The sequence below is a fragment of the Sinohyriopsis cumingii genome, chromosome 8, assembly GCF_028554795.1.
Source record: "Sinohyriopsis cumingii isolate HCF-2022 chromosome 8, ASM2855479v2, whole genome shotgun sequence".
Classification (NCBI taxonomy): Eukaryota; Metazoa; Mollusca; class Bivalvia; order Unionida; family Unionidae; genus Sinohyriopsis; species Sinohyriopsis cumingii.
Window position 1 is genome coordinate 73,735,624 of NC_142968.1, and position 14,705 is coordinate 73,750,328.

At 35.4% G+C, this 14,705-nt stretch overlaps 1 protein-coding gene across 1 annotated transcript in view; it reads right to left on the minus strand.

The window, feature by feature from the left end:
• The window catches only part of LOC149793812 (uncharacterized), an 80,625-nt gene that overhangs the window by 13,332 nt on the left and 52,588 nt on the right, over positions 1–14,705 (minus strand). Inside the window, exons 9-19 of the mRNA XM_089967815.1 lie at positions 12,805–12,999; positions 11,662–11,837; positions 10,986–11,271; positions 10,403–10,564; positions 9,485–9,646; positions 6,949–7,150; positions 6,079–6,239; positions 4,254–4,424; positions 3,205–3,435; positions 2,376–2,546; positions 485–688 (exon numbers count right to left, since the gene is read on the minus strand). Coding sequence (XP_089823941.1) covers positions 485–688; positions 2,376–2,546; positions 3,205–3,435; positions 4,254–4,424; positions 6,079–6,239; positions 6,949–7,150; positions 9,485–9,646; positions 10,403–10,564; positions 10,986–11,271; positions 11,662–11,837; positions 12,805–12,999 — 2,121 coding nt within the window. The remainder of the gene's footprint in view (positions 1–484; positions 689–2,375; positions 2,547–3,204; positions 3,436–4,253; positions 4,425–6,078; positions 6,240–6,948; positions 7,151–9,484; positions 9,647–10,402; positions 10,565–10,985; positions 11,272–11,661; positions 11,838–12,804; positions 13,000–14,705) is intronic.

Sequence of the window (14,705 nt, forward strand, 5' to 3'; positions counted from 1 at the left end):
AATTCCTCTTCCATAATTAGAAAAAGGTGTTACTTCTTCTAAGCTGACGCAAGAGGATAAAGAAATCAGTCTTTATCATTTCAACTAACGTTACTCACCACGAGAACATGCAAAACCATTACAAAATGTACTAATATGAATAAACGTAAAATACAACAGTTCAACCACATATATAATATTTGAGTCCATTCATCTTGGTCTTAAAACGTTCATAATTGTATATTTGATCAACATCAAGGGAGAGGCTGTACAAGTGCTTGATTTTATATCTTGACCAGCATAAACTAAGGTCTTCTGGATTTATGTAGTTAATTTGGATTAATGTGGTTATTTTTTTCCAGATTTGATGTATTGTGATATTAAGGCACAGTCATAAAGGTTGCAATAAGTTTAACATTAGAGTGGCGGGATGATGAAATAGGTCCATGAGTTTTAATTTTCTGAAATAAAAAATAAAAATGGAAAAGTAAATCGCAATACAAACCCGTGCATTTTGGTAGCCGTCGAAGTGGATTATCATCAGTATCAAAATTCCATTTAAAGGATGTTTCTTTTCCACATATATAGAAATTCAGTGGTTCGATATCAAAGACGTAATCTGTGTTGCAGTGTACAGTGCAATTGATATTGTTAGAATCATCAGTACAACTCAGATTTCCATTCACTGGAGGTAGAATCTCTATGCATACTGAAACAAGTACAAGTTCAGTCAATATAGCAAATATATACCTACAAACATAGCTGAAGATGCATTACTCCACGGTACATTTTCAGTTGAAGATGCATTAGTCTACGTTACATTTTCAGCTGAAGATGCATTAGTCCACCGTACATTTTCAGTTGAAGATGCATTACTCCACGGTACATTTTCAGTTGAAGATGCATTAGTCTACAGTGCATTTTCAGCTGAAGATGCACTACTCCACGGTACATTTTCAGGTGAAGATGCATTACTCCACGGTACATTTTCAGGTGAAGATGCATTACTTCACGGTACATTTTCAGCTGAAGATGCATTACTCCACGGTACATTTTCAGCTGAAGATGCATTACTCCACGTTACATTTTCAGTTTAAGATGCGTTAGTCCACGGTACATTTTCAGCTGAAGATGCATTACTCAACGGTACATTTTCAGCTGAAGATGCATTACTCCACGGTACATTTTCAGTTGAAGATGCATTACGCCACGGTACATTTTCAGTTGAAGATGCGTTAGTCCACGGTACATTTTCAGTTGAAGATGCATTACTCCACGGTACATTTTCAGTTGAAGATGCATTAGTCTACAGTGCATTTTCAGCTGAAGATGCACTACTCCACGGTACATTTTCAGGTGAAGATGCATTACTTCACGGTACATTTTCAGCTGAAGATGCATTACTCCACGGTACATTTTCAGCTGAAGATGCATTACTCCACGTTACATTTTCAGTTTAAGATGCGTTAGTCCACGGTACATTTTCAGCTGAAGATGCATTACTCCACGGTACATTTTCAGCTGAAGATGCATTACTCCACGGTACATTTTCAGTTGAAGATGCATTACGCCACGGTACATTTTCAGTTGAAGATGCGTTAGTCCACGGTACATTTTCAGTTGAAGATGCATTACTCCACGGTACATTTTCAGCTGAAGATGCATTACTCCACGGTACATTTTCAGTTGAAGATGCATTACTTCTCGGTACATTTTCAGTTGAAGATGCACTACTTCAGGGTATATTTTCAGTTGAAATATTTTTTTATTCCACAGGCCTTTTTTAAAGCCCAAGATGCATTACACCACGGTACCATTTAAGCTGAAGTTACATTACACTATTGTACCCTTTCAGCTGGAGATACATTATTCCACAGTACCTTTTCAGCTGATAATACATTAAATAACGATACGTTTTCAGTACCGGGCCGATGTATTATTATTCATCGTATGGTTAGATAAAATATGTTTAATGGAACATCCTTCTGAAAAAGTTATTGACCGTATACACATCCCTGTCCATTTACAAAGGCTCGCTAAAGACTACATGTATAACTAATATCTTAGAAAATGAATGAATGGCTAAATAAAGATATAACTGTTGGCTGAATGTTGTATGTAGGATACATTTAGTGAATGTGATATAGAGATCCATACTCTGAGAAATCAACTCTTATATTCTTTTGTTTTTGTGTCTTTCGAGGGACTCGCTCGTCGCTCCCGAGCACACATCCTCGATTAAAATGTACATCTGACTTTCATGCGGCTTGCCTTGGTGTTGCAGCATGTGTAGCTGTTGGAGCGATAGTCTGAATGACATCTAAAAGTGAAATTTTTTAATATGTTTGATATACTAATCATTTAAAGATAACTAGTCATGGGCTGCAGTTGCCTACCCGGGCATACTGTTTCATTGCAGGATACAGTCTCGTATCCATTTCCGATGCAATCATGACCGTCGTTGTCTGGTGCAGGACTGTCGCAGAGCCGAGTTCTTGTTCGCAAGCCGAGGTCACATGTCACACTACAGTCTGACCAATTACTCCACGTTCCCCATTCGCCATCCACTGCAATACGTGTGAGTAATCAAATAAAGAAATATTCACAAACAATGTTTATGTGCACTACATAGAGAAGAGAAAGGTCGAAGATATACGTACTACACGATTTCCTTGAATGTTCAAACTGAAAGAGGTATGTATGTTTCTATGAGTTAATGGGTAAATCTCTGAAAGGCAAGGACTAATACTATCCTTCATTGATACTAACTTCTCCCACCTTTAATGCCATATTAATATTGTCTAGTGTATTTGTAGAAATAAAGACGAAAACATAAAACATCTAAGAATTATGTGAATCTCATTTCATGCGAATACACAATTAAATGCCTATATATACAACTTCTAGCTAAAATTAAATAATACATTATTACCTAGCTTTTAATAAGAGACGTATTTCAAATGCCATGTTTTGAAACACTGGATTGTTTTAAACATGTGCTACAGAGTACGTAATATATCTAATTTCTATTAAAAAATGTTAGACCACGACCACAATTTTGGGCATTACATAGTTACTTTTTTTAGAAATATGCTCTTGTGCGCCATAGTAATGGTTATAATTTACAACGACACAAAGACTTCAAGTGTAAGTCAGTATGTGTATGAAATAACTTGCTGTAGTCTGTCTGTGTTAAGTAGACAAGTGTTGTTCAAAACGACATACCCATTTTGATTTCGCAAAATTCTCCAGTGTTTAATGGAGGACAGATGCATGCATAACCTTCTACTTTGTCCGCACAGGTGGATCCGTTCATGCAGACGTTAACCTCACAATCATCAATATTAAATTCGCAATTAGTCCCCGTAAAACCACTGTTACATGTACAAGTGAAAGAATGAGGGCCATCTGTACAGGTACCATTTACACAGGGTTTACTGGCGCATTCATCGATATCTGCAATATACAAGATTGATTTTCCCTTGTAGGCTGTGTATTTGCAAAGTTTTCAAATTAAAACTGCGAAATAAAGGTTATTGTATTTGTATTGGAAAACATGAACGAGATTCTTAGCTATACAACACGACCTAAGTAGTTCAGTAACAACTCAGAAGAAAGAAAAATATCGAGTTCATGTTTTCCCATACAAATATAGGAACTGTTTTATTATATGCACATTTCACTTTTCTAACTAATGTTAAATGATAAAAAGAACACACTACAAGAAACAAAGTAGTTAAATGTTTGCTGGATTTCGAAGTCAATATGCATGCGTTGTTCAATAAATACATATGGAACAGTTTACGTGAGTAATATAGCACCGCACAGCGGCCTTTGAACTTGGCAGCGTAGTTTAGTATGTGATTCGGTTATTCACGTACCAGTATAATAAATCAAGAGCTCATACGTCTGCTGCATGAGCTTACTCTGTTTGTTTACAATAAAAAGAAGTTCCTAATTCCTGATACTATATTTAGACACACGTGTCGTGCAGTATGTATCATTTGCAGAATGGAGACATACCTCATGATTCTGACAACAAACTAAAGGAGGAAAGTATGAATATATACTAATGTCTCAGTTTTCTTTCTTCATATACTAAAGCTGACATTAACACTAAAAATCAATTCTTTAGAAGTCATAATAAGTATTAAAATTATTATTACGCAAGAAAATTTCTTGAATTGAAGTCATTTGCATGATAATTGTATTTCACAATGTGAAATGATATTAAAATATGTCTAACACAATATATGAAGCAACACTATACAGACCATCGCAAGAACTTGGTATTTCCATATAAGCTCCAGTTGTCGTTGAATCCTCAAAGAAATACCATGGAATCAAATTGCCAACTGTTTCAGTATAACACTTGTCTCGCATATGAGTCACGTTGTTTGTACTCCATACATTCATTTGTGATATTGTACCAACAAAGTCATCGCCTATAATTATAAAAAGCAACAGAAATATGCGATACCAAAAAATCGCAAAATCATCTGTGAAGGAAGTAAAAGTTCCTAAATGGCGACCATTTACAAATAACCAAAGCCAGGAGAATGTATGAAAACAACATCAAAATATTAAGTAAAGATGTGGTATTTAATATGCTAAAGCATGACGTTAACAAAGTGTACATTGTGACATCATTCTATGTATGTATGTATGTTTTTCTGTATGCATGTATGTATGTATGTATGTATGTATGTGTGTGTGTGTGTATGTGTGTGTGTATGTATGTCTTTCTGTATGTCTTTCTGTATGTATGTCTGTATGTATGTATGTATGCGTGTATGTGTGTGCGTATGTATGTATGTATGTATGTACTATAATCAAAGATTTGTGTTTATATAACAACGATGCGAACACAGCAAATAAAATATATGTTAGCGTCTACGTCCATCTCATTGTGAACATATGCAACATTCATTCTGAAAACATAGTTAGCTGGTCTAGTTCACAATTATTAGATCCCTTCGATCTGTATAAATTGCAAACATTATCATGCTCCGTCAGCATAAGCTTTTGTAATATTAAACAATGTCCTCGGTGGCGAGTGCAGTTTGAAGTCCGGGCTATATCTGGAAGACTGAGCATGATAAAATGGAGGGATGTGATTTTCGCACAGGTAAAGACACAATTTTCACAATTATATACGGGATACAATATGTAAGATATATACCGTCACAATGGTTAGTCAGCCAGAATAAATTTAAAGTGAAAATCACGACGACATCAAATCATGATCTTAAAATGTCTTGTCAATGGAGTCTTGACATTCCTTTCTATTTTTGATATATCAAACATTCAACAATAATGCAGTTTAAATATAAGCGTTTTGACCAATAAATATATTTAAAATGTCAGAATATTGATCCAAAATAAATAAGTTAAGATTATCATCGCAAATCAACAAATCTAATTCTTAAAATGACAATGGTTTACTTTGTGGAACAACACCGTTTTTAGCACAAGATAGGCAATTCACTTCAACCTGTATATCTGGATTAGGACCCGGAAAAGCCCTGGAAGGAACCACTGACCCATGAGAAGCTACTGGTAAACTTTTCCACATACCCACATTGGTCGGATCCCAGACTTGAACCCACGCAGGCAGAAGTGAGAAATTGCATATATGCATGTGTGTGACTGTACTGGCTAGCGTTACTTGCGAGAGACTGTGTACCTAACCATATGCAACAGGCCTCTTGTCACCACATAACTGAAGTTAGCCCTTGCCATTGAAGATTTGTTCCAAATAGCATGGATTTAAAATAGTCCTTGCTGTTGAAAATGATATGTGTTTCAAATAACGTGGATTTAAATTGGCACTTGCTGCTGAAGATGATGTTTGTTCCAAATAATCTGTATTTACGATAAAACAATATTTCCAATTGCGATTTTTTTTCTTCTGACGGAGCAAGATATAGTTTAAATTAGCAGGGCAGAAAGGGTCTAAATAACTGAGCTGGACGTCATTTGTTTTACTTCAAGGAATGTTTGTCTATATTGGTAACACGCTTCACTGTCTAACAGATGGAGAGGATCAACTTAGAATTTATTAGCTGTTGTGTGGATATATGAACAATTGATACATACTTCCAAGTACAATGGTGTCAAACTGTATTTTGGCGTCACATCCATGTTGAATCACTGAGACGTTAGAGTCGACGTACAAGGTAGTACTGCAATTGTCCCGTACTAAAGCAATGGAATGCCAACGCTCGTCTGGCAGTGGCAGGGTAAAAGCATGAATTTCTCTGAGAAAATGATTTAAAATAAAAGGATATTAATGTAGACTGAAAGGTTAGTTTAGCTTAAATTCATAGTTACCAAAAATAACTATATTTTGAGAATAAGTAGCTCGAACACAATTGGAAACAAAAACAAAGATGATATCTGTATTGTTAAATAATAATAATAATAATAATAATAATAATATTATTATTATTATTATTATTATTATTAACGACGACAATGATGCCGATCAAGATATAAAGAACTATTATAACATCAATAACAGAAGAAGAATCAGATTTGTGCAAAACGTATGCGTCTCCAATAGCAGAACTTTAAATAAGACCCACTGGCATATCTGTCTGCGTTAAATCAAAATATTGCATTGTTTTCAATTAGGAATGGAAACATTGATGGCGGTGATGTTAGGTTTTGCCTATTAAATGAACAATCAAATACAACACATGATTAAATATTAAATTTTTAGTTTTTTAAAAAATTAAAAGTTAAAGGCATTACTGTGTAAAATTCAGTTTGTTATTTGTGCTAGAGATAGTATTCTGTTTCACGTTTAATAAATGGTTGTCTCTCTTGCACTGTATTGATTGTGATTTTCGATATGAATTTCAATACGAAGTTTATTATGATTTTCAATATGAATTTCATTTATATTTATAATGAGGGGAAACTTTGTGTATAACATGTCATCTATTCTGAATTTTAGTCACTCACCCATTTATGGACATTTTCCATTCCCTCTCAAGGTCTAAAGACAAAATGTCATTGTTTCCATTGAGAAGGCGAATTATTTCACCCCAGCTATTTTGACGTATCTGTATCCACAAAGTTAGGGAGACTGACGATGTGTTGACTGGGTTTATTACTTTAAGAGAGCAATTCTTAGATTGTCCTGGGGGAAATATGATGTCAAACTCTGTAAAATTAAGACATATTACGAATTCTCAATTTATCAAGTAAACGATTACACTTACACCACAAACAAGCCAATAGCAACAAGTAGAGATTCTGAAGAAAAGAAACATAAATGCATGCTCTGATTTCATACCTAATCTTATCTGTACAAGAACAAATGTTCCTTTGCCATGCCGTTGTTTCTCCAATGTATTTATTTGCTTCCACCAGTTAAGAGAAAAGACTGGGCATACACATAACTGATTTCAGCTAGACAAACTTTCTCGGGTAAGTAACCAGTCTTTGTTGGAGTTGTTACAGAAGCATTGGCTAACACCGCCGAGTAAAAAAAAAATGTTGCTCATATCAAAACAAAAACAAAACTTTTTTCATCACTGAGGAAAACAGAGGAGCAAATAACAGTAAATCAGTGGTTTTTTTTGTAACTGATGTTCCTTAGCAAAGGCGGAGACACCATTACTAATGTTGTTTTACGTAAGGTCCAGATTTATATTAAACTACACCATGTTTGAATCAAATCCCGCAAAAATTTAACTTTTTTTGTCAGATAACATGTCAGCAGCAAGAAAGTGAGATTTAGGTAATATATAATGAAGCTGTTTTCCCTCACCCTGCTACCATACTTGAGACAGAGGTATTTAAGCCGTTCTGTTCTGAATATGATTGTGTTCTAGAGCAAAGTTCTTTCTTAGAGTACAGTACGTCTGTGCAACCGATAACGGTACTCATCATGCACATCCAAACACTTTCTCAGTTTGAATATCTCATTAGTAAATGTCAATTTTAATTCGATATGTGGAATGTTACTCATACAATACAGCCACATGGCAACTTTCAAAATATCTGCTTCACGAAGATAACAGCAGGAACCAGTCAGACTTGGAGCTACATGAGGATCTATTCGTTATTGCGTCGTCATGGAGTAGATGCATTCCTTTGATACTAGTGCGTGGACGAGTGGCTCGGTAGTGTTCAAAGTTTTGGCAACATATTGAATGTATACAAATATACGTTACAAGCAGAGCCAGGCACAGGTATCGAGGTGCCTATGTCATTTTTAATTGAAATTAATGCAGACAGAGCTATCTTGAAAGTCCAACTACTTTGAGTGATTTGTGGTCTCTTCTAACTTTTTTCTGTCCGATTTAAACTATCTTTTTTTTTTACTAATGAGTCGCGTTCCAAACACATAAGTCTAAGTTTCTTCCACTGTGACAGTCTAACTTTTTCCATATGTACTGAATAGCTAGTTTGGTAGTTTCAACCTGACTTAGGCTTCGATCAGCAGTCAAGAAATGCTGGAACCCATCTTGCACAAAAAGATTCAAAGTATTCGTCACTTCGCTTAAAACAGCTGATAAAATAATGTCAATAACAATAAAAATGTCTTCCAGTGAATATTGAATATCCTCATTCATTGCCCTTTTCACACCAGTCGATTCCTGCTCACCAGTCACAAGCAACTGTCTTCCGGAACGGGAGACATTCTGCTTCGTTCAAAATTGTAGGATATAACAGAAAATTGCCTCCGTAAAGTTAATTCAAGTCGGCCTGTTTAACACACAGCTAATACCCTGAGTTCGCACTGATTTTACCGTTTGATGTTTGCTTAGCAACGCAATTCTGCTCCATGATATTCGCCTCATTAACGTATGTTACGTCACCTGCATATTCACGGAGTGATACACATACAGGAACGGACGATTTTATAGAACGTTTATATATATATCAATCGGCATTAAATGTACTGACAGTTTCAAAAGGACATAAATGTACAGTGTGTGTGTGTGTGTGTGTGTGTGTGTGTGTAATTTGGACTTTTAACGTAGCTTTAACAACTTTTCAATCATATTGCTGGAATGTCTGCTGTGTGGCAGTTTATAGTGACGTTTAGCACAGGGCATCATGCAGTAGACATTTAGAATCATGTCCCACCCAGTCACATTATCCTGGCACCAGGCCGACCTCTCCTACCACTAACCTCTTAATGCTGAACGGCCAGCGAGACAACTGTTACTACCAATTTTATCAGTTTTTGAAATGATTCGTCCAGTGTTCCAACCGTTGACTACCCGCATCCTAGGCGGACGTTATAACAACTTGCTCCATTCGAGTTGTCAATATTCAGAACGTTTCAAATATCCCTCGTACCTTATTGTATCGTAACAGGGGATTTGGTGGATGCATCCAGTCCGTTTAAATGCAGAGTCTATAATAATTTCTAGGTGATTTTCTATTGATTTTATCTTTGAAGTGGAGATATGAACTTGTAGAGCACCATACAGCTTTCAATGTATAATGCCTAAATGATAATGTTATAAATTAACGTTCATACCTTGGCAGACGTCATGAGTTGTGGTAGCCAGAGAAAGTGTAGTTTGTGACCCTGGGCACCTGATGCAATCGACCTGGCCGTAATTTTCTTGGTATGTTCCTACATCACACGGAGAGCATGGCGTGACACCATCAACCGACCAGTAGCCAGGTTCACAAGTACCTTGCGATATAGGGACACGTGTATTCACGTTTAGAAATTATAGTAACTTTCACATGATAATTTCTTTTAGAAGTATTTTAAGGCTAAATATTACTTTGCGAGATTTTACATTTAGTGAAATCGATAAAATTAAAACTTAAGCATATCCTAACAGTAATTCCTCTAATTTGCATTTAATATTGGAGAAAAAAAGATTTACCTGTTATTCATACGATTTCATCTCTAAATAGCTAATTGTTCAATAAATTTCTTCAAGACTAATATATAATTTCTGTCTAAAGGATGAATGTCACTAAAAGGAACTCACTTCACATTTAGCGAACGGTTAAGATGCTGAAGTTTTATGTATTATTTTTTTGTAACAAAATACTATAAATCAAGATATATGAACAATGATTTTATATTATATAGATCAAAGGTTCAAGGCCGGCAGTATCACATTGTTAGTATTAATTTAGTATACTTTTCACATTTTGGATTATTTCATCAGTGATTGATATCAGGATGAAAACTAATAATAACTGGTTATTATAATCGTAAACAGGATGAAGATATAGATTCTTAGATTAAATGAAGATGGCGAAGATATTTACACGTCTGTATTATTGAATGCATATACACACATACAAAAAAATGTACACTACTTTATGCATTTGTCTATGAATATGAGTTGATGAATGTAGTTATGATACTTGGATTGAAAGAAGGATAGATGGATTGCATTCATCCAAAGAGTGCCTTCAATGCAAATCATACTTTCACAGGCATCCTCAGAAATGGCATTGATCGTCCTTGTGCTTGTAAACTCTGGACACGCCTTGCATGATAGCTGTCCTGTCAGATCTTGATACCAGCCCTTATCGCAGGGGACACACGACATACTTATTGAATCGTAGAAAGTGCCAGCTGAGCAGTTTACTTGAAAAATAAATATTGCATGATGTTAATTTTGACATGTTCTTAAAGCCTAAAAGCCAGACATGTCATAATAACTGTCCTAGTTATTTTCTCGTACAACATGTAATCTTGGCATTTTATGGAACTCACTGCATACGAACACGCACAATCACATCGTTGTAACTTGTTATTTCTAATTTCTACAATGTAAACATACATGCATACATGCATGCATACATACGTACGTACGTACGTACCTACATACATATATACATACATACATACATACATACAGACAGACAGACAGACATACAGACAGACAGACGGAGTACAGTAAGTACTGTTAAACAATTTAATAGTCCAAATCCTTTGATATTTTTCGAACAATAACATTGATACGTCAGAGCCAGCGAAATATATATCTGGATGCAACAGAACTTACCGCATGCGTACATATTCGGAGCTGGTGTCGTCCCCACTGGGCACACAATTCCGATCGTTTTATTCTGAATACCCACAAAGGTAAGTTCCAAACCGTCCACAATAGCTGATGAATTTAAATTGCTTAGTGTGTATTCTAAATGCTGAAATATGGTCGTAATTCGATCATAGTCCGTTTGAAACGTTTGCTCAAGGGAGTTTGGTAACTGGACCGAGATGATAACGTCTATCTGATTTCTTGCTTGAACACCACGCCTTTTTCGTACGTTTACGTTGCCACAGCGCACCTTAATGTTTGAAATAAAAATACAGACAAAACTGTAACTCAGACTATGCCACACATATTTATAATCAAAATGCTGTATAAGTCCTTTTGTTGGAAGACTCGTTCAGTCAGATTGTTTCGATTTAAAGCAAAATTACAATATTCAATAACGTGAACAACATGAAACATATATTATCTGTTAAAAAAAAAAATTAGTTTACCTTTTGTGTTTATGTGTTAACTCCATCTCTTTAAATTGTTATCCAAGAACGGCATGACATACTGAGGAGCGATTTCGCTATTACATACAGACGTAATATGAAATTGAACAATTATAGTAGCAAACGACTTCTAATCAAGATTTCGCTGAATCGACAAATGCTATAAAATTCTCGCACATTGTCATGTTCACCTGGGTATTGCCCACGTTGCACAGCGACGAAGCATTGCAAAAAACTGATGACACAACGTCAGCCTCAATGAATTTCTGAAAATTCTTTCTTATCTTTTCTTGGGTTGCTGTATCTGAACAATTTCCGTAAAAAATAATTACTCCTTGTGCAGTTGGGCTGCCACCACGTGCTGGCTCTACAAGATATTTGGTTATTTTCAGATAATCCAGGAGATATGAAAATTGATCACCACGCATTCTTTAATTATTTCACATACACTTATCACTAATACAAGGAAAACGAAAGTTAAGATGTGGAAATATATAAAATATGATTTTATAATAAGGATATTTAGAACTTGAAATTCTCAAAAATAATTAAACATTTAGGATTGACCGTAACGAAAAAATAGTATAATTTTTTTATTATCGGGAATTAGGAATCCTATGAGTCAAGATAGAAAGGTCATGTATCTTGTTTGTAATAATATTATATGACACATATAACAAGTTTCATTTACTTAAAGAAAATATGTCGATACCTTAAGTGATCTACCCTCAGTTTGGCGTATAGGATTAACAAATGAAGGCAGGAATAATATGGTCATACATAATACATACATACATACATACATACATACATACATGACCGCTTAGGTGGCCTAGTGGTTAGAACGTCCGCCTCGGATGCGGGAGGTCGTGGGTTCGATCCCCTGCCGAGTCATACCAAAGACTTACAAAAATGGTACTAACAGCTGCCTCGCTTGGCGCTCAGCATTAAGAGGTTAGTGTTAGGACATGCCACATGTCTGCGGCATGATGCCCCAGTGCTAGACATCACTATAAACTGCCACATTGCAGACATCGTAGCGATATGGCTGAAAAATTGTTAAAGCTACGTTTAAAATCCAAATCACTTCACACATACATACATACATACATACATACACTCTCTCACACACATACATACATACATGCATACATACACACACACACACACACACACACACCTACCTACCTACTTACCTGCCTGCCTGCCTGCCTGCCTACCTACCTACCTATCTACCTACCTACCTACATACATACATACATACATACATACATACATACATACATACATACATACATACATACATCCATATACATAAATAAGAAATAACTTACTCTGGCATTCTAAGTCTTTAACACTTTTAGGATGCCATGTGCCGGAGTCAAGACAAATAAAAAGTTGCTTCAATTCTGCGTCCATCATATTTGTACCATTCATGCATTGGAACTGACAGAATTTACCTCCACGCCATATGTCACACACAACAGCTCCATTCTTGGGTGCTTCTAGCTGTTCACATTCCTTGCCACCTGCAATGCAAGCGAAATAAAGATCCTTCGTCTTATGTGCTTGCTGAAGATAATCTTGTCACTTTTAATCTCTGCGACCTCAAACTTTTATTAAATTTGCCTTTAAGATACCTACATGTATATTTTTAAGATTAAAACATATTGGTCACGCAGTGCGTGGACCGTGTGGATGTGTGTGCGTGCATACGTCAACTATATTATTTCTGCATTTCAAACATACATGCTTTATATTATAATGACGATGCAGCTTGCAATTTGAACCTGTTTCCAACCGTGTTACCTCATGCACAATTGTAATCATCTGCATTAAAAAGTAATCTTAACGTTCACATTAGAAAGTACGTTCTGTGTCAGACTCTTGTGTACTTTAAAGGTGAAAACTAAGGGCATATATTATGCATATTAAACATAGCCTAAAATGATATTTTATGTAAATTTTATTTCTAGAGTAATCTCTGGTCTTGAAATATATATATATAAAGCAAACAAATGGAAGAACGGACGGATAAGGTAATCGTATCTCCTATGAAAGGTGCCAATGACCTGATAAGGTAGTAGTATTGCGGTTTCATTCCTACTCAGTTGAAGATCTCGTTAGTCTCGAAAGATTCAAAATACTTTCTCGGTAAAGATGATTTGTGCGATAAATTTTTTTTTAGATGTGAGCTCTTCATCTGATGATTACTGATATTGCTTATAAGTTAGTCTCGAAAGATTCAAAATATTTTCTGGGTAAAGATGATTTGTACGATAAATATTTTTATAGATGTGAGCTCTTCATTTGATGATTACTGATATTGCCTATAAGTTGAAGATATCGTTAGTCTAGAAAGATTCAAAATACTTTCTCATTAGAGATGATTTGTGCGATAAGTATGACATTTTGTTTTCTCCATGTGCGCTGAAGAAACACAGTTTGTACGTTAAGGAACGTGTCTTTTTTAACATGCTTTTCACGAGGCACATAAAATACGCCGATGTGTAAGGCAAGTAAAAGAAACGCAGTAAGATTATTCCCTCTAATTGTTTTCGACTGTGAAGGTTATTATAGCTGCGATTCACTCGTATGGAAGAAGAGTATCCAGATAATGAGAATTGGATAAGATAAGAAACACCTGTAACGCAGCATTAATTAATGCCGCTAAGTCCTTTGATGTAAATTAGATGTGAGCTCTTCATCTGATGATTACTGATATTGCTTCTAAGTTGAAGATCTTGTTAGTCTCGAAAGATTCAAAATACTTTCTCGGTAAAGATGATTTGTGCGATAAATTTTTTTTAGATGTGAGCTCTTCATTTCATGATTACTGATATTGCTTATAAGTTGAAGATATCGTTAGTCTCGAAAGATTCAAAATGCTTTCTCAGTAAAGATGATTTGTGCGATAAGTATGACATTTTTTTTTCTCCATGTGCGCTGAAGAAACAAGTTTGTACGTTAAGGAACGTGTCTTCTTTAACATGCTTTTCACGAGGCATGTAAAATACGCCGATGTATAAGGCAAGTAAAAGAAACGCGGTAAGATTATTCCCTCTAATTGCTTTCGACTGTAAAGGTAATTACATTTTTAGTTTTGCACCAAGTTCATTCTAAGCCTTTTAATATCTTTTTTTACGTTCTTTCAGAAAAAAAAACTGCTTATATCTCTGAGAATAGAGCATTGAAAACGTAAAAGCACTTATAATGTTATCAACAGCCTTTACGG